Below are 25,901 nucleotides of genomic sequence, written 5' to 3'. Positions count from 1 at the left end.
AGAACCTCTACTAGGGACAGAAGTGGAGTAAAAAGCAAAGTGAATGCTTTGAAGATCTAAAATCTGAAAATTGAGCAAGCTTTCTTGCATCCAACATGACAGCAGAGGGTCAGTGGAACAAATCCGTGTCCAAAAGAAAAAAAGGCAAGCCATTTGCTTAGCGGAGGAAAACTTTTCCTAATTAAAAACAAAATCCCAACCTTGAAAGAGCCACAGATCTTATCATGATCTTACTACCGTTATACCAACATTCATGTCATTAAAAACAATTATCTAGAGCAATTATCCAACTATAGACATATATGTGGGCAAGAATTAGAAGAAACCAGAGGATTAAGAAAATAGTTTGACACTGATATATTCATCGAATATTATACTTAGTGTCCTCTGTATGCCAAGTACAGTCCTGGGTGTCAGGGACACGACAGTGAACAAAACAGATAAAACTCCCTGCCCTCATGTAGTTTACATGCTAATGTGGAAGACAGAAGATAAACCACATAGATAAGTGTGGTACATTGTCTTCAAAGATGACTTCCAACAATTCCTCGAATTGCTGCACACACTTGTCACTCTCCTCAAGAGGTGGAATCTATTTTCCTTTCATTTGTATCTGGTTGGCCCTGGGACTTGCTCCAACCTACAGGATATGATAAAGTGCAGACACACCTTTTATAGGACTAGCTCCTGAGAGACCTCACAGCTTCCACACTCCCTTGCTTGAAGCCTAGAGCCATCAGGTAAGAAGTTTGGCTGTCCTGCTGGAGGGAAGAGACTTAGCCAGCCCCCAACTGAAGTGCAGATGCCTGAGTGAAGCCAGGTGGGTGTCCCAGTCCCAGCTGAGCTTCCAGATGAAGGCAACAGAGTTGTGACTCCCACTGGCACCATGTCCAGCAAAAGGACCATCCAGCTGAGCCCACTCAAATCACAGAATCTTGAGAAACCATATGTCATTGTTTTAATCCCCTAAGCTTTGGGGCAGTTTGATATGCAGCTAATTAAAATAATAGGCTAAATGTAGTGTAGGTTCATTACTGATAGCCCAGGGCAGTGCTAGAGCCTGTGAGTATTGGCTCACAAGAGGCAATACATTTTCAGGAGTTTTGTGAGCCATTATTAAGAATTACATTATATAAGCTTATATTACACACATTTTAACAAATAATATTCAAATATGTGTAACTATTTTACTACTGTCTGTTCTTGAGGTTATTTGCATGCACTGTGTCTGCATGGTGGAAACACAATGTCACGGTATGCTACTGTGCGTCTCTTCCCACCTCCGTGTTCAGCCATGGTATGAGTATTTACACCATGGAAATTGGCAAGCTCTATAAACCAGAGCTTGATTGTTCTGTTGATTATCTGGACTTAAGAAAATGATGGAGAAAAATGTTACTGTAGATTAAACTTAAAAGTGTATTATGGCCGGGCACAGTGGCTCATGCCTGTAATGCCAGCACTTTAGGGGGCCAAAGTGGGCGGATCATGAGGTCGAGATTGAGACCATCCTCGCCAACATGGTAAAATCCTGTCTCTACTAAAAATACAAAAATTAGCTGGGCACGGTGGCACGTGCCTGTAATCCTAGCTACTCGGGAGGCTGAGGCAGGAGAATCACTTGAACTTGGGAGGTGCAGGTTGCAGTAAGCTGATATCATGCCACTACACTCCAGCCTGGCAGCAGAGCAAGACTCCGTCTCAAACAAGCAAACCAACAAAAAGCGTATTATATCTATAACTGCTACATTATGAATAGTACAAAAATTTGAGGAAATATTCTTCCAGAAAAGCATCATTCAATTCAGGAAACAAATGAGTGAGATTTCAATATACATCTTTGTCATTTTACTTTGGTCTTCCTCATAAACATAAACAAATGCAGCAATCAACATTCATGCTGGAACTGTATTCACTTGACAACTGAAACCAGAGGTTGGCTACAAGAATACTGCAAAAATGAACAAAAATGCTCTATGAGAATTAATTGGTTATTTGGAACTTATAAGACATACAGTATGGGGTCATGGGTTTTTAAATATATATATATATATATATATATCTGGGGAATAAGCTTATTATAAATTTAACTGATAGAAGAGGCATCAATTTATAAATAAAAATTATGTATATATGTCTTCCCCTGCCCTGCTCCAGTCCCCCAACCCCTGCTCCAAAGAACCAGTTGTTAAACAGTTACCAGCATACCTCTGGTTATTTCTCACTGCAGTACAAACTAGCCTATCTCTAGCCTATCTTCACTGACATATTAGTAAATCAAATAGAGTGACTTCACCTCGTTGGTTTCTACTTCATCTCTTGTCAAACCACATTTTTGTTATGTTTCATGTGTTTTATTTTCGCATATTACATCCTTCTCTTGAGAAGCCTCGTGGAAGTATTTCTTTAGTGGTAGGGGAGGTGGTGTTCTGGATTTCAAAGTATTTCCAGTGACACTATGCCATGCTACATTCTAACAGCCACTTCTCACTCCCCTTCCTAGCGCCTCTGGGCCAAACTTTTGCTCCCTGACTCCTGAGAACTGACGGAGCCTCTTTCTCTATAAAAACAGTCTTATTCACCACATTCAGGGCACTGGGGTCTGGACAGTCATTCCCAACAAGGTCAGTCTCTATGACTCTATCAATTAACATATCTCTGGACCCTATGATGGGTTTTTGACAGTCTAAGGGAATACTCACATGTATTAGATCCATAGACATTCAAATAAGCATAAAAGAATAAAAATAAGTGAATTAAGATATAAATGGGGGTGTAAGGCATTACATCTAATTTACACATGAACCTGCAAATCGGGCAGGGCTCTGGGGGCTGGCTCCTGGGGTTGACCTGCAGGCTGGTGGTGGGATCATTTACGGGCTCACCCCCTCACATGTCTGGTGCCTGGGGTGGGAAGACACAAGCATACAGAGTTGAAGGGAAGAATTAAACCATTTGTAATTTTATTTTTTTTAATTTCCCACACTGCAGTGATGTACATACTTTAAATTTAGATGAAGTCCAATTTACCTATTTTTCTCTTTTATTGCCAGTGCTTTTGGTGTCATTTCCAAGAAATTACTGCCAAATCCAATGTCATGAAGGTTTTCCCTGGTGTTTTCTTCTATGAGTTTTATAGCTTTAGCTTTTACATTTAAGTCTTTGACTTATTTTGAGTCAATTTTTGTAAGTGGTGTAATGGAAGAGTCCAACTTCATTCTTTTGCATGTGGATATCCAGTTCTCTCAGCTCCATTAATAACACTACCCTTTCCCTGGAGAGGGACTTTTGGAGCCCTTGTCAAAAGTCAATCGATGATATACGCAGTGGCTTATTTCTTGGCTGTCTTCTCTATACCATTGGTTTCCCTGTCTGTCTTTAAGCCAAGACCACACTATTTAATTACCATGGTTTTACAGTAAGTTTTGAAATCAGGAACTGTGAGTCCTCCAACTATAGTCTTCTTTTTCAAGATTATTTTAGCTGTTCAGGGTTTCTTAATATTCCATATGACAGCCAGGTGAAGTAGTACACACCTGTAATCCCAGCTATTCAGTAGGCTGAGGCGAGATGATTACTTGAGCCAAGGAGTTCAAGTCCAGCCTGGGCAACATCGTGGCACCCTGTCTCAGAGAGAGAGAGAGAGAGACAGATTTTCTGTAAACTTTAGGATAGGCTTTTCTGTTTCCATAAAAAAATACAGGCCAGGCGCGGTAGCTCACTCCTGTAATCCCAGCACTTTGGGAGGCCGAGGTGGGCAGATCACCTGAGGTCAAGAGTTCAAGACCAGCTTGGCCAACATAGCAAAATCCTGTCTCTACAAAAATACAAAAACTAGCCAGGTATGGTGGTGTGTGCCTATAATCCCAGCTACTCGGGAGGCTGAGGCGGGAGAATCGCTTGAACCTGGGAGGCAAATGTTGTAAGGAGCCAAGATCGCACCATTGCTCTCCAGTGTGGGCAAAAGAGCAAGACTCCATCTCAAAAAAAAAAAAAAAAAATACCATTGAGAGAGATTTCATTGAATCTGTAAATCCCTTCAGGTAGTATTCCCATTTTAGCAATATTGTGTCTTCCAGTACATGCACATGGCGGTAATTTTTCATTTACAATTTCAATATTTTGGGGATTTTCAGTGTACAAGCCTTTCACCTCCTAGGTTAAATGTATTCCTAAGGATTTTAGTCTTTGTATCATAAATGACAGTTTTTAAGTCTCCTTTTTAGGTTGTGATTGTGAATTGTAGAAATGTAACTGATTTTTTCTATGTTGATTTTGCCTCCTGCAACTTCACTGGACTTGTTGATTGGCTTTCATTCAAAAATGTATTTTGTCTTATTTCTGAAGGATATAGTTGATGCACATAGAATTCTGGGATGATAGAGTATTGTTGGAAGAATGGGGTTTGGCTGCTTTTTTTTTTTTTTTTTTTGAGGTGGAGTTTCACTGTCTCCCAGGCTGGAGTGCAGTGGCATGATCTCGGCTCACTGCAAGCTGTGCCTCCCGGGTTCACGCCATTCTCCTGCTTCAGCCTCCTGAGTAGCTGGGACTTCAGGCACCCGCCACCATGCCTAGCTAATTTTTTGTATTTTTTTTAGTAGAGATGGGGTTTCACCGTGACAGCCAAGATGGTCTCGATCTCCTGACCTCATGATCCGCCTGCCTCGGCCTCCCAAAGTGGTGGGACTACAGGCATGAGCCACGGCGCCCGGCCTGCTGCTTGTTTTTTTCTTTCAGCACTTAAAAGATGTTCCACTGTCTTCTGGCCTCCATAGTTCCAGTGAGAAATCTTCAAATTTTTCTTCCTCTAAATGTAATCTGTTGTTTTCATCTACCTGCTCTCCACCCCTCTTCTTTTCCTCTTGCAGTTAGATTATCGTGTCTTGGCACAGTATTTTTCATGTGTATCCTGATTGGGGTTCATGGAAGTTTATGTTTTTCGCTGAATTTGGTAAGTTTTAAACATGCCATTATGTTTCAAATAATTTTTCCACACCTGTCTCTCTTCTCTTCTGGGACTCCAAAGACATAAAGGTGAAACGTTTTGATATTATCCCACAGGTCCCTGAGGCTCTGCTCATTTTGTTTTAAATCTTTATTCTTTCTCGACTTCAGACTGGATAATTTCTATTGATCATTTTCCACTGTTTCTCTGACATCTCCATTCTACTATTAAGCCCATCCAGTGAATTATCTTCTTGCACTATACTGTATTTTTCAGTCCTAAAATATTCATTTTGTTCTTTTTTATAGTTTTGATGTTCCTACTGAAAACTCATTTCCATTTTTTCATTTATTTCAAGTATAGTTATAATAGCTCTTTAAAGACTTTGTGTGCTAATTTCAATATCTGGGTCATCTCATGGTTGCCATTTGTTGATTGTCTTTTCCCTTGGGAAATGGGAATATTTTCCTGGTTGTTTGTATATCAAGTAATTCTGATTTCTATCTTGGACATATTATTATGTTGAGCAGCTCTGGGCTCTGTGTGATCATGCTGATTTTCTGTGGTTTGTGTTAGCAAGCAATCAGCTTGTTTTGGTTCAGACGGCAAGTTCCTTTTTGCTTTCTGTGGGCAGTGTTTTCTATCTCAGTTCTCCAAGCCTTTCTTATGCTTCTCTGGGTCTGTCTGTGCACTCACAGCTCTGGATGAGCTCGAGAGTTGGCTAGATTCATACACACAATTAAGGGATGCCCTTCTCCAATGCACTGCTGAGATGTCCCCTACATGGTCTGACTCCCAGGAGCCCCTTTTCCCAGTTCCTCTGACCATAATCATAGTTTTCTCTTGGGGTTTCGGCTGCCCCTATCATCACCACAGTAGTATAGCTGTGCAAGGTGAGCTGCCCTTGTGGCTGGACTAGACAGAAAAAAGGAAGAAAAGTAAATAGGGACTTCCCATCCCCTGCACTCTTGACTCATTTTTCTGTGGTCAGAAAGGAAGGGTTTCTTTCTCTCTTTTTTTTTTCTGAGACAGAGTCTTGCTCTGTCACCCAGGCTGGAGTGCAGTGGCATAATCTTGGCTCACTGCAACCTCCACCTCTCAGGTTCAAGCGATTCTCATGCCTCAGCCTCCGGAGTAGCTGGGATGACAGGCACACACCACCACATGAGGCTAGTTTTTGTAGAGACAGGGTTTTGCACGGCTATTCTCAAACTCCCTGTCTGAAGCAACTCTCCTCCCTCGGCCTCCCAAAGTGCTGGGATGACAGGAGAGCGCCACCATGCCTGGCTGAAAGGAAGGGGTTCTCTTAAAGTTTCTGCTCTGTGTGTCCACTGTGAGGCTCTACAGTTCATGTTGCAGGCCACCCTCATGTAGAAGGCAAAAGATGAAGAAAGAAAAAAAACTTGGAAACTCACTGGTATTGGTTATTCTTCAAGTTTTTCTCTCCCCTGCTGTTGTTTACTTTTTAGAGTCTTCAGGTAGATGCCTTTGTTCTCAAAGTTTGTTGTAATCAGTGGAAGAGATATGGACTAAAATATTCTTGCTGAATTGAGAAAAGAGGTCTGGTCAATCTCACTTACTGGGCTGTTAGCTCCAAGAAGGCATAGACCATGTCTGTCTTCTCCCATGTCATACATGGTAAGGTCAAAAGAATTGTTAAATTAATTAATATTGGGCAAAGAAGAATGAACAATAAAATATTGAAGTAAATTTTTAAATATTGAAGTACTTTTTAAAAACTTTAATTTTAGGTTCAGGGGCATATGTGCAGGTTTGTTATACAGGTAAACTCATATCACAAGGGTTTGTTGTACAGATTATTTCATCATCCGGGTACTAAGCCTACTACCCAATAGTTATTCTTCCTGATCCTCTCCCTCCTCCCACTCTTTACCCTCAAGTAGGCCTCAGTGGGTGTTGTTCCCCCTTTGTGTCCACGTGTTCTCATCATTTAGCTCCCACTTATAAGTGAGAACATGTGGTATTTGGTTTTCTGTTTCTGTGTTAGTTTGCTAAGGATAATCACTTCCAGATCCATCCGTGTTCCTGTAAAGGACATAATCATTCTTTCTATGGCTTCATAGCATTCCAAGGTGTATATGTACCATATTTTCTGCATTCAATCTGCCATTGATGGGCATTTAGGTTGAGTCCATGTCCTTGCTATTGTGAAGAGTGCTGCAATGAACAGTTGCCTGCATGTGTCCTTATGGTAAAATGATTTAGACTCCTTTGGGTATACACTCAGTAATGGGATTGTTGGGTCGAACGGTAGTTCTGGTTTTAGCTCTGTGAGGAATCGCTACAGTGTTTTCTGCAATGGTTGATCTAATTTGCATTCCAACAGTGAATAGGCATTCCTTTTCCCCTACAACCTTGCCGGCATCTGTTATTTCTTGACTTTTTAATAATAACAATTCTGACCGGCGTGAGATGGTATCTGATTATCGTTTTGATTTCTCTAATGATCAGTGATACTAACCTTTTTTCATATGCTTGTTGGCCATATGTATGTCTTCTTTTGAAAAGTATCTGTTCATGTCTTTTGCATTAATTTTTAAAAACACTTCATGTAAATAGAATATATGTAGTGTGTCTAAGTGTGAGATAATGTTGTGGGAGTGATTTATCTTTTGCTTAAGGCTTGCAATTAATGGCAAAAATTCTGTAGGCACATCATGGTTTAGAAAGATTTAAATGGAAGGATTTTTTTTCCCGTTGTAATATTAAATAATAAAGCTCTTGGCAGAAAAAGATAAATCTGAAAGTAATATACTATTCAGGAAATAAGAGAAAAAAATCATTTAAAAATCCAAGTTTTAAGTTTTGATAACAAAAATAGCAATAATATGCAGTAGAGAAAATAAAGGAAGCAAAGAAGCTTATTATCCCCTCTTAATATGTGACACAACCCTTAAAAGCCGGAGACAATGCAAGCTGTATCTTTGAACTCTTCTTTGAGGTATCAGTACCTGTCCAAAGGAGACAAAACCATCAGAAAGACATGGAGAAGGCCAGGCGCAGCGGCTCACACCTGTTATCCCAGTACTTTGGGAGACTAAGGCAGGTGGATCATGAGGTCAGGAGTTCAAGACCAGCCTGACCAACATGGTAAAACCCTGTCTCTACTAAAAATACACAAAAAATTAGCCGGGCGTGGTGGCACATGCCTGTAATCCCAGCTACTCAGGAGGCTGAGGCAGGAGACTCACTTGAACCTGGGAGGTGGACGTTGCAGTGAGCCGAGATCGCGCCACTGCACTCCAGCCTGGGCAACAGAGTGAGACTCCGTCTCAAAAAAAAAAAAAAAAAGACATGCAGAAGCCGGATAATAAAACCGTCACAGGCCAAGGCCAGAGACACATATCTGGGGTCATCTGTCCAGAGAGAGTCACATTACGTAAGATGCTGTTGACATCTTTTGGCAGAGGCGAAGGGGAATTATCACAGGGGTCCCCTAGTGGGCTGGAAGAGTGATTGATGTTCAGGCGCAGATAACTATGGCTCCTTCCCGTGGTTTGTCTCCAATGTTCTCTTTACAAAAATGAAAGCAATCAGGGCAGGGACATTTCCAAAATATGTATCTTTCAACAGAAAAGAAAAATTTGTTTAAATGACAGAAATTATTAGAAGATTATAGATGGGAGAAATGGTTTGGTTAAATCTTAAGAGTCTCATTGTTTCAGAATTTTTGAAATGATTTCTAAGAAAACAAATTTGAAAAAGTGATTTTCAACACATTTTAAATAAAGCATGTAGATCCTTGAACACTCAATATGACCACACTGTTGAGTATTCAAAGTAGTGCTGAAAAATAGTATTAGACTGTAAAACTAAAAACCAGGAGTGAAGGAAAAAATGGAAAAAAATTAAATGTTTTTAAAAGGCAGGCTAAATGCAAGGGGTATATTGGATTGGTGCCTGGATCATCCCTAGCGAATGGCAGCAAGTATCATTTGATCATACACAGAAAGAAAAATAGGTGGTGAGTGGTAGAGGTGAGGAGGGAGAGCTGGCAGTCGTGATGACTACAACACACTTCCCCAGAGAATCATAAGGAAGCTGGAAGCAAAGTCTTTTACACTCCAGCATCCCTGGCCGACCAACTGACAGGTCTTCAAATCTGTAATTCTATACTTTAGTTTGCAAGGCAAACAAAGACTGGACTTCACCCACAATAGTCTTTCAATGTGACTTTTGTCCTACTGGATATGCTATAATAAAATCTAAGTTACAACACAAAGAAAGATATCAAAACGATCACTACAAAGTCCATTTTCTCTGCCAAGATAAGTGGAAGTATATGAAGTCAAATTTGAATCTGCATGGAGGACTAAGAATATGTACAAACACATAAGCCAAGGTGAGGACATAGTGGAGGAGTTAATGGAATGGTAAGCAGTGACCTGGGAATTAGAAGCCGTGGGGCTTGGTCCCAGTGCCATTGGTACCAGTTGTGGGACTTAAGCAGACTGTGGCTTGCTTGGCCTTGATGTCGTGTTTGTTAAAATTGTAGGCTGACTCAACATCCCAACAACCCTTCTTGGCTCCTCTTACGGTAACTTTTGCATAAGTGGAAACTGTAGAAAAGAGAACACAAAGCCTCTGACATGTAGATGGCAAGACTTTAATATCACAAACTCAGAGGTTCCAAATAGGCAACAGGCCCTGCAACCTAATCACCATCAGTAGGAAGGGCTAGTGGGCTGAGCAAGGTGGCTGACAACTGTAATCCCAGCACTTTGGGAGGCCAAGGCAGGAGGATTGCTTGAGGTCAGGAGTTAATGAGCTCCCTGGGCAACACAGTGAGATCATGTCTCTACAAAAAAATTTTTAAAGTTAGCTGGGAGTAGTGACATATGGAGTTCAAGTAGTGACCCTGGAGTTCAAGGCTGCAATGAGCTATCATCACACCACTGCACTCCAGCCAGGGTGGACAGAGAAAGACCTTGTCCAGGAAAAAAAAAAAAAAAAAAAAAAAAAAAAACCCCAAAACAACAAAAAACAAGAAGCAGCAGCAGGAAGAAAAAAGAAGAAAGAAGAAGAAATCTACACTAACACAAAAGTTGTCAAATTTTGTAGCCTGGTCAACATAGCAAGACCCCATCTCTAGGGGGAAAAAAAATTGCCAGGCATGGTGGCATGCACCAGCAGTCTTAGTTACTCAGGAGGCTGAAGCAGAAGGATTGCTTGCGCCCACGAAATAATGGCTGCAATGACCTGAGATAATGCCACCACCACACTCCAGTCTAGGCGACAGGGTAAGACTCTGGTATCAAAACAAAACAAAACAAAACAAAACAAAAAAAACTTGTGGATACAGCTAAAGGAGTACTTGCAAGAAAATGTATGGCTTTAAATTCATTTCTGAGAAAAAAAGGTTAAAAATCAACAAGCTTCCAACTCAAGAAGCTAAAAACCATCCAATTAAATACAGAGAAAGTAGAAGGAAATAAATAAAAAGTTAGGTCAAAAATCAGTGAATCAAAAAGCAGGCAAAAAATAATCAATGAAACCAAGAGTTGGTTCTTTAAAAATATTAATAAAATTAATTAGCCTGGCATGGTGGCACATGCATGGAATCCCACCTACTCAGTAGTTTGTGGCATGAGAATCGCTTGAAACCGGGAGGTGAAGATTGCAGTGAGCCAAGATCGTGCCACTGCACTCCAGCCGGGGCAACAGAGTGAGACTCTGTCTCACAAAACAACAATAACAACAAAAGTATAAAATTGACAAAGTCCTTGCTTGTTTGTTCAATGGGGAAAAGGTGGGAAAACAAGATCACCAATATCAGTTATGAAAAAGGGGACATAATTATAGAGATAAAGAATATTATAAACAATTTTTTGCTAGTAAATTTGACAACTTAGATGAAGTGAACAAATTTCTTAAAAACCACAACTTATCAAATTTGACACAAGATCAAATAAGTAAGTTCAATTGTATATATCTGAAAGCCATTAAAACATTTAATTTTTAATTTTCAAAATCAGTGTGTGTGTGTGTATGCGTGCATGTGTATAAAATCTACAGTTTAAAACCCTTCTACAGAGAAACCCAGGCTGAGCGCCAAAGCTTAGCGTTGACTTTAGCCTAAAGTTGTGCCTAACCACAAAGGGTCTGCACAGCATTGACTTCATCTTGGCCTCTTGGTACTTGCCTACTCTTCATGGGTTTTTGCCTCATTTCATTACTTGTTTTATTCTGCTGTTCTGCATGCATCATTGTAAGTCACTGTGCAGCATCTTTGTAACAAAGTGAAACACAGTCATGCTATACTTAAAGATAGAGATACTATAAACACTGTACACTTACAGGCTACACTACATTTATTTTTTAGAATTTATTTCTTTTTTTTTTTTTTTTTTTTTTTTTTTTTTTTTGAGACGGAGTCTTGCTCTGCCGCCCAGGCTGGAGTGCAGTGGCCGGCTCTCAGCTCACTGCAAGCTCCGCCTCCCGGGTTCACGCCATTCTCCTGTCTCAGCCTCCCGAGTAGCTGGGACTACAGGCGCCCGCCTCGTCGCCCGGCTAGTTTTTTGTATTTTTTAGTAGAGACGGGGTTTCACCGTATTAGCCAGGATGGTCTCGATCTCCTGACCTCGTGATCCGCCCGTCTCGGCCTCCCAAAGTGCTGGGATTACAGGCTTGAGCCACCGCGCCCGGCCGAATTTATTTCTTAAATAATAGATTAACCTTACTTTGTTATAACTTGTTTAAAAACCAATTTTTAAAAACATTTTGATTCTTATAACACTTAGCCTAAAATACACATTGTACAGCTGTACAAAAGTATTTCCTTTCTTCATATCTCTATTCTATAAGCCATTTAAAAACTTTTCTATTACTTTCTAAACTTTTTTTTATTAAAAACTAAGACACAAACACATACATCAGCTTCGGTCTACACAGGGTCAGGATCATCAATATCACCATGTTCCATCTCCACATCTTATCCCACTAGAAAATATTCAGGGGAAATAACAGGTTTGGAGCTGTCATCTCCTATGACCACAATGCATCCTTCTGGATTTCTCCTGAAGGACCTCCCTGAGGCTCTTTAGGAAGCGTTGCTATTTTCAGAAATATGTATTTGGTGGTTTGCTTGGCTTATTTCTTTTTTACATCACAGATTTGCCTGCAAACAGATAATGCACCATGTACATTCCTATTAATGAAAACCTTTCAGTGTTGGGCTCTATGTTTTCAAACTTTTTAAGGAGCTTTCTGAGGTCTACAAAAGCTTCTGCCAAACCTTCACTGTTAATTTTCTTGGGAGTTCTTTTTTCTCTCAGTTTCCTCTTCTCTTGTCTCTTCCTCAGCTATGCATTCCTGTTCCAGTTCCAACAGCTCCTCATTCTTCTCCTCTACATCATCCTCATTCACACCTAGTTGGAGCCGTTTGCTATGACAACCACAGCCTTGGTTTTTGCAACCTCCTCATCCTGGCTAATCCTTTGAAGTCATAGACAAATCTCTTGAGTATCTTCAACCAGATTCCATTCATACATGCCTTGGTGACCATGCCAAGATTCTTGATGCAGTCATAGTAAGGGAGGAGACCACCCCTCATATTGTCTTATGCCCAATTTCTGCCTCCAAAGGAAGAAAGTAAAAACTAAAAGGCAGAAATGAAATCCACAGGCAGACAGCCCGGTGCCGGAACCTGGGCCTGGTAGTTAAAGATCGACCCGTGACCTAACTGGTTATGTTATCTATAGATTCCAGCCATTGTATGGAAAAGCATTGTAAAAATCCCTGTCCTGTTCTGTTCCGATCTGATTACCAGTGCATGCAGCCACCAGTCACATACCCCCTGCTTGTTCAATCGATCATGACCCTCTCATGTGGACCCCCTTAGAATTGTGAGCCCTTAAAAGGGACAGGAATTGCTCACTCGGGGATCTCGGCTCTTAAGACAGGAGTCTTGCCAATGCTCCCGGCCGAATAAACCCCTTCCTTCTTTAACTCAGTGTTTGAGGAGTTTTGTCTGCGGTTCGTCCTGCTACAATAGATGTTGTAATCCTTCTAGAGTTGCATCAGTGTCTTCTCAGCATCTTCCTCAGCCACAGCAATAGTCTAGGCAAAACTCCTTCTCAGGCAGCGGGCCTTAAAGGCACCATAAGTCCTTGGTCCACTGGTTGAATCAGAGAAGTAGTGATTTGGAAGGAGAAACACCACCTCAATATTGGGATGCAGATCACCAATAAAGGGATTATGTGTGGGAGCATTAAAGGTAAGCACAATCTTGAGAGGTACCGTACGTTCTTCTCCAAACGATGCTGCCAGCTTCATTACTTCCTGCTCTCCCAAAGCATCAACATGTATGTGGTTTTGGGTTTCCACGTGATATGGTTTGGCTGTATCCCCACCCAAATCTCATCTTGAATTGTAATCCTCATAATCCCCAAGTGTTGAGGGAGAAACCAGGTGGAGATGATTGTATCATGAGGGCGGTTTCCCCCACGCTGTTCTCATGACAGTGAGTGAGTTCTCATGACATCTGATGGTTTTACAAGCATCTCGCATTTCCCCTGCTGGTACTCTCCCTCCTGCTGCCTTGTGAAGAAGGTGCCTGCTTCTGCTTAGCCTTCCATCATGACTGTAAGTTTTCTGAGACCTCTGCAGCCATGTAGAACTGTGAGTCAATTAAACTTCTTTTCTTTAATAAATTACCCAGTCTTGGGTATTTCTTTATAGCAGCATGAGAATGGACTAATAATACACCATGGTACCAATTATGACTGTAATTCTCTATTACTTCTGTGCTCCAGTGCTTACTTCTGTTTGGCTATAATTTTTTGGTTTCCAGTGACTTAATTACTTGGTCTATGACTTAATTACCTTGGATCCAATCACCAGGGGCTGAAGGGGACGATTTCCTTGTACAAATTTGGTTTTTTAGCTCTATCGCATATAGCAGTGCCTCCAGGGAGTGAAAGCACCTTTACAAGAGGAAATCATGATGGTGAAAGAGATCTGATCTAACCAACCCCCATCTTGCCTTTAACCTCCAAACTGCTCTTAATCATTCCTGGGCTCAGGGTAAGCTAACTTTGGGAGACATCTAGTTTACAGTCTAAATGGTAATGTCTCTTCCCCAAAACTAAACTGCCTTGCAAAGTTAACGAAAGACAATCAGGTAGAAAGATGAGGGAGCCTGAATTCTGCTCAGGTAAAGATGTGAATGGTTGCCAGCCATTGTTCCAGAGGTCACAAGATTTGAAATTTCTCCAACTACTCCTGCAGGTAACATTACTATTGTAGAACCTAAGACTGGCCTTTTGAGATGTCCTTTCAGGTATTTGCATTTTTGACAACTGACACACTGGGACCATCAACTGGCCTTGTGGCCTCACCTAGTAGACTCAGCACAGCATGCACGGGGACCATTTTCCACACCCCTATGATTGCATCCCCAACAAATCATCAACACCCAAACTATCCTTGTAAAACTGTAGCCTCTGAACTTCCAGGGAGACTGATTAGAGTAATAAAACTCTGGTCTCCCATTCAGCTGGTTCTGCATGAATTAAACTTTTTCTCTACTGCAATCCCCCTATCTTGATAAATCAGCTCTATCTTGGCAGCTGGCAAGATGAACCCACTGCATGGTTACAGGGGCACCTCCCATAAGGCGGAAGGATTGGGAAAGCGCCCATGTGCATCCACACAGTGGCAGTGTGCCAGGGACTGAGCATGGCACACAGATTCCCTCACATAGAGTCTCAGGTCAAAGTAGGTGTTGGCCCTCGGAGTGGCCGGCCAGGTCCCACACTCACTCACCCACGTGCTCCCTCCCTCGAGGGGCTGAGTGCAGTAGGCTGCAAGTCTGGTAAAGGGGTCGAGACAAATCCTGTGTCAGTAGGGGATCTAATTGATACTGGGCAAATAACTGGAGGGCACAGCTAGGCAAGGGTTTCAGAGCAAGTTGAGGCACAAACAGTTCTGTGAGAAGCACCTGTGGGATCTATTGTCCCGAGAGGGCTGTTTACCCAGAGAAGCCTCCTGGTGTGCTGGGAAGGGGCTAGCCGGCAATCTATTGTTTGGATAAATGGTCATTTAAGAGATTCCTGAAGAAAACAACAAAGTTATTGACTGGTTTTATACAGCCTTATCTTCCTGGACAAGAATTTCCTGGAACAAAGAGTTGAGAAAAGAGAAGAATTTTTATCTGAGGAATGCTAGTCTTTTTAATTATCAGGCCAAGAGAGACATTAAAGTAAGATCACAGAAGCCCAGCAAGGAGGTGTGTGCCTGTAGTCCCAGCTACTCGGGAGGCTGAGGCAGGAGGATCACTTGAGCCCAGGAGTTCAAGACCTGCCTGGGCAACATCGCTAGACCCTGTAACATAAAAAATAAAAAAGAACATATAACAAGACCATGGTCACATCCTACTTCCCCCTTGAGCTATGCAATCATCTCTTAAAACTGTTTGCTATTGCCACAAGTAGCTACAAATTAACCTAATAATGCTGCAACTGACACTATAACCCACAACCTACAGCTTAGCAATATATAGCCAATCACTAATTAACGTTATTTATGTGAACCCCAAAGAGAGTTCCTGACAAACCACTTTGTATCAGCCCACTCTCTTGTCCCCATTTCCCTTTAAAAATCCACTTGTAATCACTGCTAATTGGAGTGTATATTCAGGGCAACTTGAAACTATGCTCCTGGGTTGCAGTCCTCAAGCTTGGCCCCAATGCACTCCCTATTTAATTTTGCCCCAGCTTCTTCCTTTTAGGTCAACAGAATCAAGTCACATTGAAGTTGGCTTAGTCCTGACAGTCGGGTCATGGCACACCTAAGCATTGATGGTCTGGGCAGAGCTGTGTACTGAGGTCAGGGAAGCAGCTCATGGTACAGCCTTGCAGGCCACGGGCAGGACTTAATTTGGATTTTTTCTGCGCTGTGAGTATTTCAAGCACAGAAGTGATAAGAGTTTGCTAGGGCTGCTGTAACACAGTACCACACACTATGTGGCTTTTTAAAAGGCATTTATTGTCTCTCAGTGCTGGGAGCAGAAAGTTTAAAAACAAGCTGTCATCAGGGTTGGTTCTTTGTGAAGGCTGGGAGGAAAACGACACCAAATATTTCACCCCAAAATAGACTTCTTTGACATGTTTCAAAATGGCTATTCAGAAGGCCTGTAAACACAATAATTGCCCTGCAAATCTAGTCTCCCCTTTTGAGTTGGGGGTGGTGGGGAGGAGGTTTGCATCTGCAGAGGAAATAAAGCAATGTAAACAACAGCTGTAAGAAGGCTTTCTCTGACGCCCCCCTGGTCCGGATCTAGGAAAGATGACCTGAGAGTCTCAAATCTTTAGAATCTGACAAACACTTCCCACCACCTACCTACCTTCTATTCTTCCTGAGGGTTGCTACCTTGGTTTCCTCTGCATAACAAGACTGCCTTGGTCTCCTCTTCTCTCCCTCCCATAAACTGTTTTGCTAGGACCCAAGTCCCCATTCTTTCTGGAACCTCAAGATGGTATAAAAGCATCAACCGGCCTGAAGCGGTGGCTCATGCCTGTCATTTCGGCACTTTGGGAGGCCGAGGCAGGCAGATAATTTGAGGTTAGGAATCTGAGACCAGCCTGGCCAACATGGTGAAACCCTAAAAACACAAAAATTAGCTGAGCGCGGTGGCACATGCCTGTAGTCCCAGCTACTTGGGAGGCTGAGGTGGGAGAATCGCTTGAACCCAGGAGGCAGAGGTTGCAGTGAGCCAAGACTGTGCCACCGCACTCAGGCCTGGGCGACAGAGCCTCAAGACTCCGTCTCCAAAAAAAAAAAAAAAAAAAACAAATTAAAAAAAGCATCGTCTACCTGGCCATTTGAGTTTTTCATATTTTGTATGACTTCTGTGCCTGAATGCATGTTAATAAACATGCCTTTTTTTCCTTGTTGATCTGTCTATTCCAAGTGGTGTTTTTGTTTTGAGATGGAGTCTCGCTCTGTCACCAGGCTGGAGTGCAGTGACGTGATCTCAGCATACTGCAACGTCTGCCTCCCGGCTTCAAGCGATTCCCCTGCCTCAGCCTGCCAAGTAGCTGGGATTACAGGCACATGCCATCACGCCTGGCTAATTTTTTGTATTTTAGTAGAGACGGGGTTTCACCATGTTGGCCAAGATGGTCTTGATCTCCTGGCCTTGTAATCTGCCTGCCTCAGCCTTCCAACCCAGTTTGCTTTATAGGATCAAATCAGTGAAGTCTGAGGGGGAAAAATAAACTTGCCTATAGAGGGAAGGATCTGTTCCAGGCCTCTCTCCTTGGCTTGTGGACAGCCTTCTCCCTGCAGCTCTTCACACCACCTTCCCCTACATGTCTGTATCCAAATGTCCTCTTCTCAGAAGGATTAGAGCCCATCCCAATGACCTAACGAACTAATTTTATTTGGGGTACCTCTGTGGAGGCCATAGCCAAATAAGGTCATGTGCTAAAGCAGGCCAGGGGGCTAGTACTTCACTATATGAGCTTGGGCTTTATAACATTGTACCATTGTGCTTAAAAGACTATTTTCAAAAACAATAGAAAATTTAGGAAAAGTGGCATTGTTTTCCTTTCTTATTTTTTCAAATCTTTTTAATGTGGCTTAATGAAACACAGTGCTTCTGCATTCAATCTGCTGCCATGTTTTGTGTTTTGTTGTTGTTGTTGTCATTGTTTTTGGCTGAAGTGTATAAAGAAAATCCAGCCTTATATAGATTTGTGATTGGAAAAAAGGGTTTTTTGGGGGGCTGCGGGGGAACAGGGTCTCACTCTGTCCTCTAGGCTGGAGTACAGTGGTGTGATCTCAACTCACTGCAGCCTCCTGGGCTCAGGTGACCCTCCTACTTTAGCCTCCGGAGTAGCTAGATGAGGCTACAGGTATGCACCACCACGTATGGCTAATGTTTGTATTTTTTGTGGTGAAACATGGGGTTTCACCATGTTACCTAGGGTGGTCTCAAACTCCTGGGTTCAAACAATCTGCCCACCTCGGCCTCCCACAGTGCTGGGATTATATGCATGAGCTACCGGTAGTGCCCGGTCTGGAAGGGGTATTTTTATAGCCTTTTCAGATAATATGACTATCCTTTCATATTACATTCAAACTCAGGAACTGGTGATTGCTTAAAGGTTAGCAGCCATGTAAAGTTGGAAATTACATCAATGAAATTTTTGTAGTCAAATTAAAACCCATTGGTATATCTTGTGCTTGCAAGAGCCATTTACCCATTCATCATTTTTAAATATCATGCATTACTTAAAAAACATTGGTTTACTGCATTGTGCCAGCCTTGCAAATTCTGACACATTTCATGATACAGTATTGAAAAATCACAATGGTTGCTACTACCACAGATTTCATGAAAAAAGTTTTCAAGAAGACAGTGTGGCAATTCCTCAAGGATCTAGAACTAGAAATACCATTTGACCCAGTCATCCCATTACTGGGTATATACCCAAAGGATTATAAATCATGCTGCTATAAAGACACATGCACACGTTTATTGCAGCACTATTCACAATAGCAAAGACTTGGAACCAACCCAAATGTCCATCAGTGATACACTGGATTAAGAAAATGTGGCACATATATACCATGGAATACTATGCAGCCATAAAAAGGATGAGTTCATGTACTTTGTAGGGACATGGATGAAGCTGGAAACCATCACTCAGCAAACTATCGCAAGGCCAAATAACCAAACACCGCATGTTCTCACTCATAGGTGGGAACTGAACAATGAGAACACCTGGACACAGGAAGGGGAACATCACACAGTGGGGCCTGTCGTGGGGTCGGGGCAGGGCAGGGAGGGATAGCATTAGGAGATATACCTAGTGTAAATGACGAGTTAATGGGTACAGCACACCAACATGGCACATGTATACATATGTAACAAACCTGCACATTGTGCACATGTACCCTAGAACTTAAAGACAAAAAAAAAAAAAAAAGAAAGAAAAAAGTCTTCTAGAATTGAGAGGGTGTCAAGCTCATAGAGCAACGTATGTTTTCCAAGATTCAAGTTTTCACTTGAAAGCTTCAATTTTATTGTTGGCAACATTACCCACTGTTTTCTTTTGAAGTGAATTTGTTTTTGAAAAAAATGTCTGCCAGAATCACCAGTTTATCTGATAGCTATTCTTTCAAGCAAAAGTGATGTTCCATGAAGAAGTCAGCTCTCAACTTGCAGCTCAGAGGTCGTTTCCTACAGGGGAGCTATTGAGCTTTGGTATGCATCCCATGTGTTTCACGCAAGTTCCGTTTAGTCACATGGAGTATTCACAAGATGCGTACTCCACAGTGGAGACCTAATAAAATTGACTTTTTTTATTTTTTGCTACCACATTGAGACTATTCTCAAGTGAAGTGTTTTTGCCATGATCACATGGCAATGAAGAACATGACGGTCACTAGTGGGTACCTTTCTGTGTCATTGCCTTACTTCCAGTGAGGTGTCAGTGGATTTACCTACCCCCGCTTTTGCATTGCCACTGCAAATCTAATAGTGAAAAGGCAAATGATGTCTCAGTATCACTGTGAAAACATTTTTCCCTCACACCACCTGAAAGGGTCTTGAGGAGCCTGAAGTCTTCAAGATCCACACTTCAAAAAAAACACAGCCCTAGACTGATGGTGGCCCATTACGGGTGGGGTCAGCTTTCCCCCAGATCACATGGGCTCTGCTGGGAGGGGTGGCTGTCTGTATGACCATCATAGTCACCTCAAGGAGGGAAGGGGCAAAGGACTGCCAAGCATCTACTGCATAAGTAGATAGCTGTAACCTCTGGGTAAGAAAATGGGACTGGGTGCGGCATGAGGGAAATGTCCACATTTTATTCAATATTCAAAACACAGTATTGCTTACACTTTTTATAACAGGAATGCCTTCTTGTTTTATCTGTGCAAATAGCAAAACAAAAGCATGAACGTGAACTGACCAAAGTTTTATTTAGTTTTTACAGAAATAGGATCATAGTGCATGTATTATCCAGCAACTTGCTTTGTCACCTAGTGTCCTGGAGATCTGTCCACGACTATGCATTTAGGGCTACTTATTCCTGTCCAACTGCTGCATACCATTTCACGTTATCAGTACTGTGTATCCACAGAGCCATTCTGCTAATGATGTGCACTTAGGGGGATTGACTAATTAAAAGGGTATCTGGGCCGGGCGCGGTGGCTCAAGCCTGTAATCCTAGCACTTTGGGAGGCCGAGACGGGCGGATAGCGAGGTCAGGAGATCGAGACCATCCTGGCTAACACGGTGAAACCCCGTCACTACTAAAAACTACAAAAAACTAGCCAGGCGAGGTGGCGGCGCCTGTAGTCCCAGCTACCTGGGAGGCTGAGGCAGAAGAATGGCGTGAACTCGGGAGGCGGAGCTTGCAGCGAGCTGAGATCCGGCCACTGCACTCCAGCCTGGGTGACAGAGCGAGACTCCGTCTCAAAAAAAAAAAAAAAAAAAAGGTATCTGTCTGTATTAGGCTGTCCTTGCATTGCTATAAAGAAATACTGGAGACTGGATAATTTATAAAGAAAAGTGGTTTAATTGGCTCACAGTTTTGCTGGCTGTACAGGAAGCATAGTGCTGGTATCTGCTCAGCTTCCGGGGAGGCCTCAGGATACGTAAAATCATGGTGAAAGGCGAAGGAAGAGCAGGAGCGAGAGTGAGGTGATCGGGGAGGTGCTATGCGATTTTCTTTTCTTTCTTTTTTTTTTTTTTTGAGTCAGAGTCTCGCTCTGTTGCCCAGGCTGGAGTGCAGTGGCGCAATCTTGGCTCACTGCAACCTCCGCCTCCCGGGTTCATGCCATTCTCCTGCCTCAGCCTCCTGAGTAGCTAGGACTACAGGCGCCCGCCACCACACCGGGCTGATTTTTGTAGTTTTAGTAGAGACAGGGTTTCACCTTGTTAGCCAGGATGGTCTCGATTTCCTGACCTCGTGATCCGCCCGCCTCAGTCTCCCAAAGTGCTGGGATTACAGCTGGGAGCCACTGCGCCCAGTCTGCTACAAAATTTTCAACCACCAGATCTCGTGAGAATCACTCACTATCCTGAGGACAAGTACCAAGAGGGATGGTGATAACTATTCATGAGAAAACTGCCCCCATGATCCAATCGCCTGGCACCAGGCCCCACCTCCAACACTGGAGGTTAAGACTGATAATGAGATTTGGGTGGGAACACAGATCCAAACCATATGGCTGTCCATTCTTAGAACATACTGTCAAATGTCCTTCCAAGAACGCTGTGCATGAGGGATTCATTTTTCTCTCCATACATAGTCACCACCAAACGCTAAGCCACTATCATCCTTTCTAGCTGGGAGTCTAGCTATAGCCTCCAAACTGTTTAAAATGTACTCTCCACAATGCCTGAACAACTTTTAAAAAGATCAACTATAAGCACGTCACTCCTCTCCTTAAAATCTCAGTAGCTTCCTTGTCCTTTGGGATAAACTCTAAAATCTTTACATGTCTCCCAAGACCCTGCTGTCATCTGGTTCTTGCCTATCTTTCCAGACTCAATCCCTACCATCCTTGTCTCCTTTCCTTACCCCAATTATTTCTGTAAAAACAATCTTCGAATGGAGGCATGCATATCGCTGAGAATATGGACACATGTGGTCATGAGGGATTCAGTTTTTCAGATCCCAACTCTTCTAAAAGTTATCTGACTAAGGACTCCTGGAGTCCAGGCCCACCCAGCACTTCACAATGGCTCCTCTCCCACCTGGCACATCCCAAATCTTACTACATCGTGCTGCCCTGCTGAGGTAGAAAGGTATAATAACCCTGAGGACACCAACAGAGAAAATTTATTTTAATGAAGGGACCATTAAGAGACACATTTCTAGTAAAACTTTTTTTTTTTTTTTTGCCTACAGTTCCTTGTCAGATTTTGTGAAACACAATGATTAAACTGTGTATTGCTAATAATAGTAACAGTTCAATCCAGAAGAAAATTTGCTTCTTAGAACCCTAATGATACAGTCTGATCAATAAAAAACTTTAAAGGATAGAGCATATTCACTTACGATAGAATCCTGTGGTAGAATCGAAATAAAAACATTTTCAGGGAGAAAAATGATCAATGCAAAATTTTCAACCGGTCCAAGGCTTCAGTATTTTTGAAATGAACGATGGGGTGGATATTAAATCACTATAGTATTTATAACTCACTGCATACATTTAAACATTTTCTGTAATCACTTTATCTTGAAAACATCATTCACAACTCATCACAACTTCTTTCATAACTACTTAAATTTATAATTAAAAGCCTTTTAAAATTTATCATTAAAAGCCCCCTCCTTTTTTTGAGACAGGGTCTTTCTCTTTCACTCATGCTGGATTGCAGTGACGCAATCACGGCTCATAGCAGCTTTGAACTCCTGGGCTCAAGCAATCCTCCCAACTCAGCCTCCTGGGTAGCTGGGGCTACAGGCATGAACAATCACATCCAGCTAATTAAAAAATATATATTTGTAGAGATCTCACTCTACAGATCGTTTAAGTGATCCTTCCTCCTTGGCCTCCTAAAGTGCTGGAATTACAGGTATGGGCCACCATGCCCAGCTGATAAAAACATTTAAATATCAATTTAAGAATGTGTGATAGGAATACACAGCATTCTTTCAAGGGGCATCTCAACAAATTTGAAAAAGAACATCGTGGCCCACTCCAGTGCTAAGCATGAGAATATGGTGTTTTCTCAGCTTCAGGCGTTTAAATGTACCATTCTCCCGTGGAAGGCCCACTAAGTCCCTCAAACTTCACCTGAAATACCATTTCACCTGAGAAGTCTTCCTTGTCTCCAGACTAAATTGATTGCCTTGATACATGCTCCCACAGAACCACGAAGGTCCCCTTTTCATCCCACAGGGAACTCCTTGTTAAATGTTGTACAAGGAAGGCACAGACAGACTTCATAGTTCACTGTTCCACTGGTGCCCAGCAGGGTATGCAGAGGAGGTCGGCTGTGCTCTGCAAGAAGCACCATTCCAGTAGAGGGGTGGAAAAGGTCATCAGACTGCAAGGGCTCAACAAAAGTACAAGGTAAGGAGGCAGGGTGTAGGCTGATTATCAACTAAGAGGTATGCACTGACAAGGGAGAAAAAAAACAGAAAATCAGAGCCGGGTAGTGGCAGAAAGAGAGGGTGGATCTGTGACTGTTCACAGGAAGAGAGGAGGGGGCGCAGCACAGAGAATAACTGATAAGTCAGGAGCTGGGTTTGGAGATAAAGAGGGAGCAAGAGAAAGTTCTGTGTTTTCAGGCCAAACATTGAACAAAACTTTACAACTTGGTGATTAACACCTGGGGTGATTCACAGTAACACATTTACACATAAACACGTATTTATTGACTTTGTACATAGCAATCCTAACATGAACACAGAACCTGCTTTATCTTTTCACACACTGTTCTAGTGTAGGGATGTCTGGTCTCAGTTAAGGAAAGCATAAGGAGCATGAGTTGTGCACATTGTCCACACCCGTGACTTTTTCCCTCTGGTACTAAACCTAGTGCTTCTTACAGTACAGGGCAATGACAGCCACAGAAAGGAAGAGAAGCTCTTTCTACTGTGTAATGCTTCCTGCTGGCCTTCAAATACTTGTTACTTGAGAGATCTTTATTCACCTGGCTTTGTCCCCAAAGGTCACCATCTACCAATGATGTTGTAACTTGATGTTAATCATGTATAAAGAAAGTAGCTACCATCCTGGTCCCGATTAGAACTTTCCACTGAAATGCCGTCCTGCCTACAGGTAGCACAGGTTTCCATTATGGTGGTGGGGGGGGTGGAATATATATATATATATATATATGGTAAAGCATTTGGCATTCTTCTAAAGTACAACTATCCTTGAAAAGGGTTACATATTAAACCATTTTCACTGCAGCCAAAGGGGAGGAGAAAGATCCAGAAGGCCTGTGGATCTGCTTTAACATCAATAAAACAGCTATCCAGCCTTCCTAACTTTTAGTGAAGGCTACAAAAGTATGTATTTTATGGATTCTATACGTGCACGCAAGTACTTTTATTACTACAAAAAAAAAAAAAGAAGCTCCTTATTAAAAAAAAAAAATCAGAAACAAGTACAACAGGCTCTGAGGAAATGAAGCAAGAGTGAATTCTGAAAAGGTCTAATAAACAGTATGGAAATATCCTTGCGGGGTGGTTCTTCCGCTATGCATAAACATGTAATTATCATCATTACTGTGATGGGAAAAACACGGACCCTAATTCTGAAACGCCCTGGTAGAGAGAGACGGGCAGGAGGGGCTGCTGCGCACTCAGAGGGGAGGCTGAGGAGGCGGCGTCCCCTTGCTAAGGACTGGCAGTGAGCCGATGGGGACACCCGAGCTGCCCTTCGACCTGGGCCCAGGTGCCTGCAAGACTGGGACCTCTGATAATCCTAACACCCCCTTTCTCACTGCTCTAATTGCGTACATCCCGGCGCCCAGGGGCCTGTGAGCAGCAGGTGTGCGTTCCAGGCACCTCCAGCGCCCCTTAAACCTGCCCGCGCGCACGTCCGGCCGAAGGAGCAGAACGAGAGTCACCCGAACCCTCCTCCAGCCCGCACCCACCTTCACCTAACTCGGCCAGTCGCCACCTCCCTTCCAGCGTCCGCAGCCTGCCCAGCTGGGGAGCATGCGCAGTGGCCGGAGCTGGTTTGCCCGCGCTCCTGGTAGGTAGCTGTACTTTAACTGTCGGCCCAAATCAACCAATCAAGAGGCGTGTTATTGCCGCCGACGGGGACCTATGGCAACGGATGACCAATCAGAACGCGCGTTATTGCCGCGGAGCCCCTCCCCCGGCAGGGGGATGTGGCGATGGGTGAGGGTCATGGGGTGTGAGCATCCCTGAGCTGTCGATCCGGGAAGGCCGCGGGTTCCCTTGCCTGGCCGCCGCGAGCAGCGCACGCAGCCCCGCACTCGCCTACCCGGCCCCCCGCGGCGGCGCGGCCCATGCGGCTGGGGGCGGAGGCTGGGAGCGGGTGGCGGGCGCGGCGGCCCGGGCCCGGGCGGTGATTGGCCGCCTGCTGGCCGCGACTGAGGCCCCGGCGGCGGGCGGGGAGCGCAGGCGGAGCCCGCGGCTGCCGAGCTGAGAAGATGCTGCTGTCCCTGGTACTCCACACGTACTCCATGCGCTACCTGCTGCCCAGCGTCGTGCTCCTGGGCACGGCGCCCACCTACGTGCTGGCCTGGGGGGTCTGGCGGCTGCTCTCCGCCTTCCTGCCCGCCCGCTTCTACCAGGCGCTGGACGACCGGCTCTACTGCGTCTACCAGAGCATGGTGCTCTTCTTCTTCGAGAATTACACCGGGGTCCAGGTGAGCCGCCTACCGCTCCCAGGTCTCCGTCCACCCGAGCTCCCGGGTGCCCGGACCCCTCCGCTCCCCACCAGTTGGCGAGGGTCACCCGGCCAGCCCGGCGGACCCAGCACGGAGAGCACGTGCCGCCTCCCTGCCTTCCTCTCCGCATGCTTCCTGCCGGTCTGCCGAGATGGCTCTCTAGGAAGCTGTGGCCGCGTCGTCCTGAGGCTACAAGTGGGACCCGCCGCCCCTTTCCCCGCCCCTCGCCTGGGTCTGATGCTACTTAGCAAAGTGGGTGCAGATGCACGTTTTAAATAGGGCACGCGTTTAGCAGTTTCTGGCCTTTGGTCCAAAGAGGTGGTCATGTTGGAACAGATCGGAGACGTCTATACTCCAAAGTGCGCTTTTACAATGACCTTCTCTTGAAACAGAAGTGCAATTCGGTCTTGAGTTCTTCCCACAGGACAAGTGAAAGCTGGGCAAGGAAATAAATACATTTGTTAAATATAGTTAGAAACCTAACTAGATACAATTCTTGCCAACTTTAACTGGGCTTAAATGTGTGGGTGATCTGTTGTCTGATTACTTTCTTTCTGTTACTGTTTCTCTATAGAGATTGGATTCGTAGATTAAACT

General features: G+C 43.6%; 1 protein-coding gene and 1 long non-coding RNA gene across 3 annotated transcripts in view; one reads left to right on the top strand and one right to left on the bottom strand.

Annotated features, from left to right (window-relative positions):
- Nucleotides 1-1,817: 1,817 nt before the first annotated feature.
- On the bottom strand, nucleotides 1,818-24,574 carry LOC117063737. Its single transcript, XR_004429050.1, has 3 exons — nucleotides 24,540-24,574; nucleotides 2,807-3,623; nucleotides 1,818-1,951 (listed from the first exon to the last, which is right to left on the bottom strand). It is a non-coding gene; the product is annotated as an uncharacterized LOC117063737 (long non-coding RNA).
- Nucleotides 24,575-24,753: 179 nt separating this feature from the next.
- AGPAT5 (1-acylglycerol-3-phosphate O-acyltransferase 5) overlaps nucleotides 24,754-25,901 on the top strand; it is a 52,188-nt gene continuing 51,040 nt past the window's right edge. The window contains exon 1 of one of the 2 annotated variants that reach the window (XM_033177560.1): nucleotides 24,754-25,283. In XM_033177560.1, the coding sequence (XP_033033451.1) occupies nucleotides 25,065-25,283 (219 nt within the window). In that variant the 5' untranslated portion in view covers nucleotides 24,754-25,064. The remainder of the gene's footprint in view (nucleotides 25,284-25,901) is intronic. The other variant, XM_033177569.1, reaches the window with a different exon arrangement.

This window comes from Trachypithecus francoisi, unplaced genomic scaffold (genome assembly GCF_009764315.1).
Source record: "Trachypithecus francoisi isolate TF-2019V2 unplaced genomic scaffold, Tfra_2.0 Contig01558, whole genome shotgun sequence".
NCBI classification, from domain to species: domain Eukaryota; kingdom Metazoa; phylum Chordata; class Mammalia; order Primates; family Cercopithecidae; genus Trachypithecus; species Trachypithecus francoisi.
Note: the sequence above shows the minus strand (reverse complement) of the source record. Positions and strands in the feature narration are given on the sequence as shown.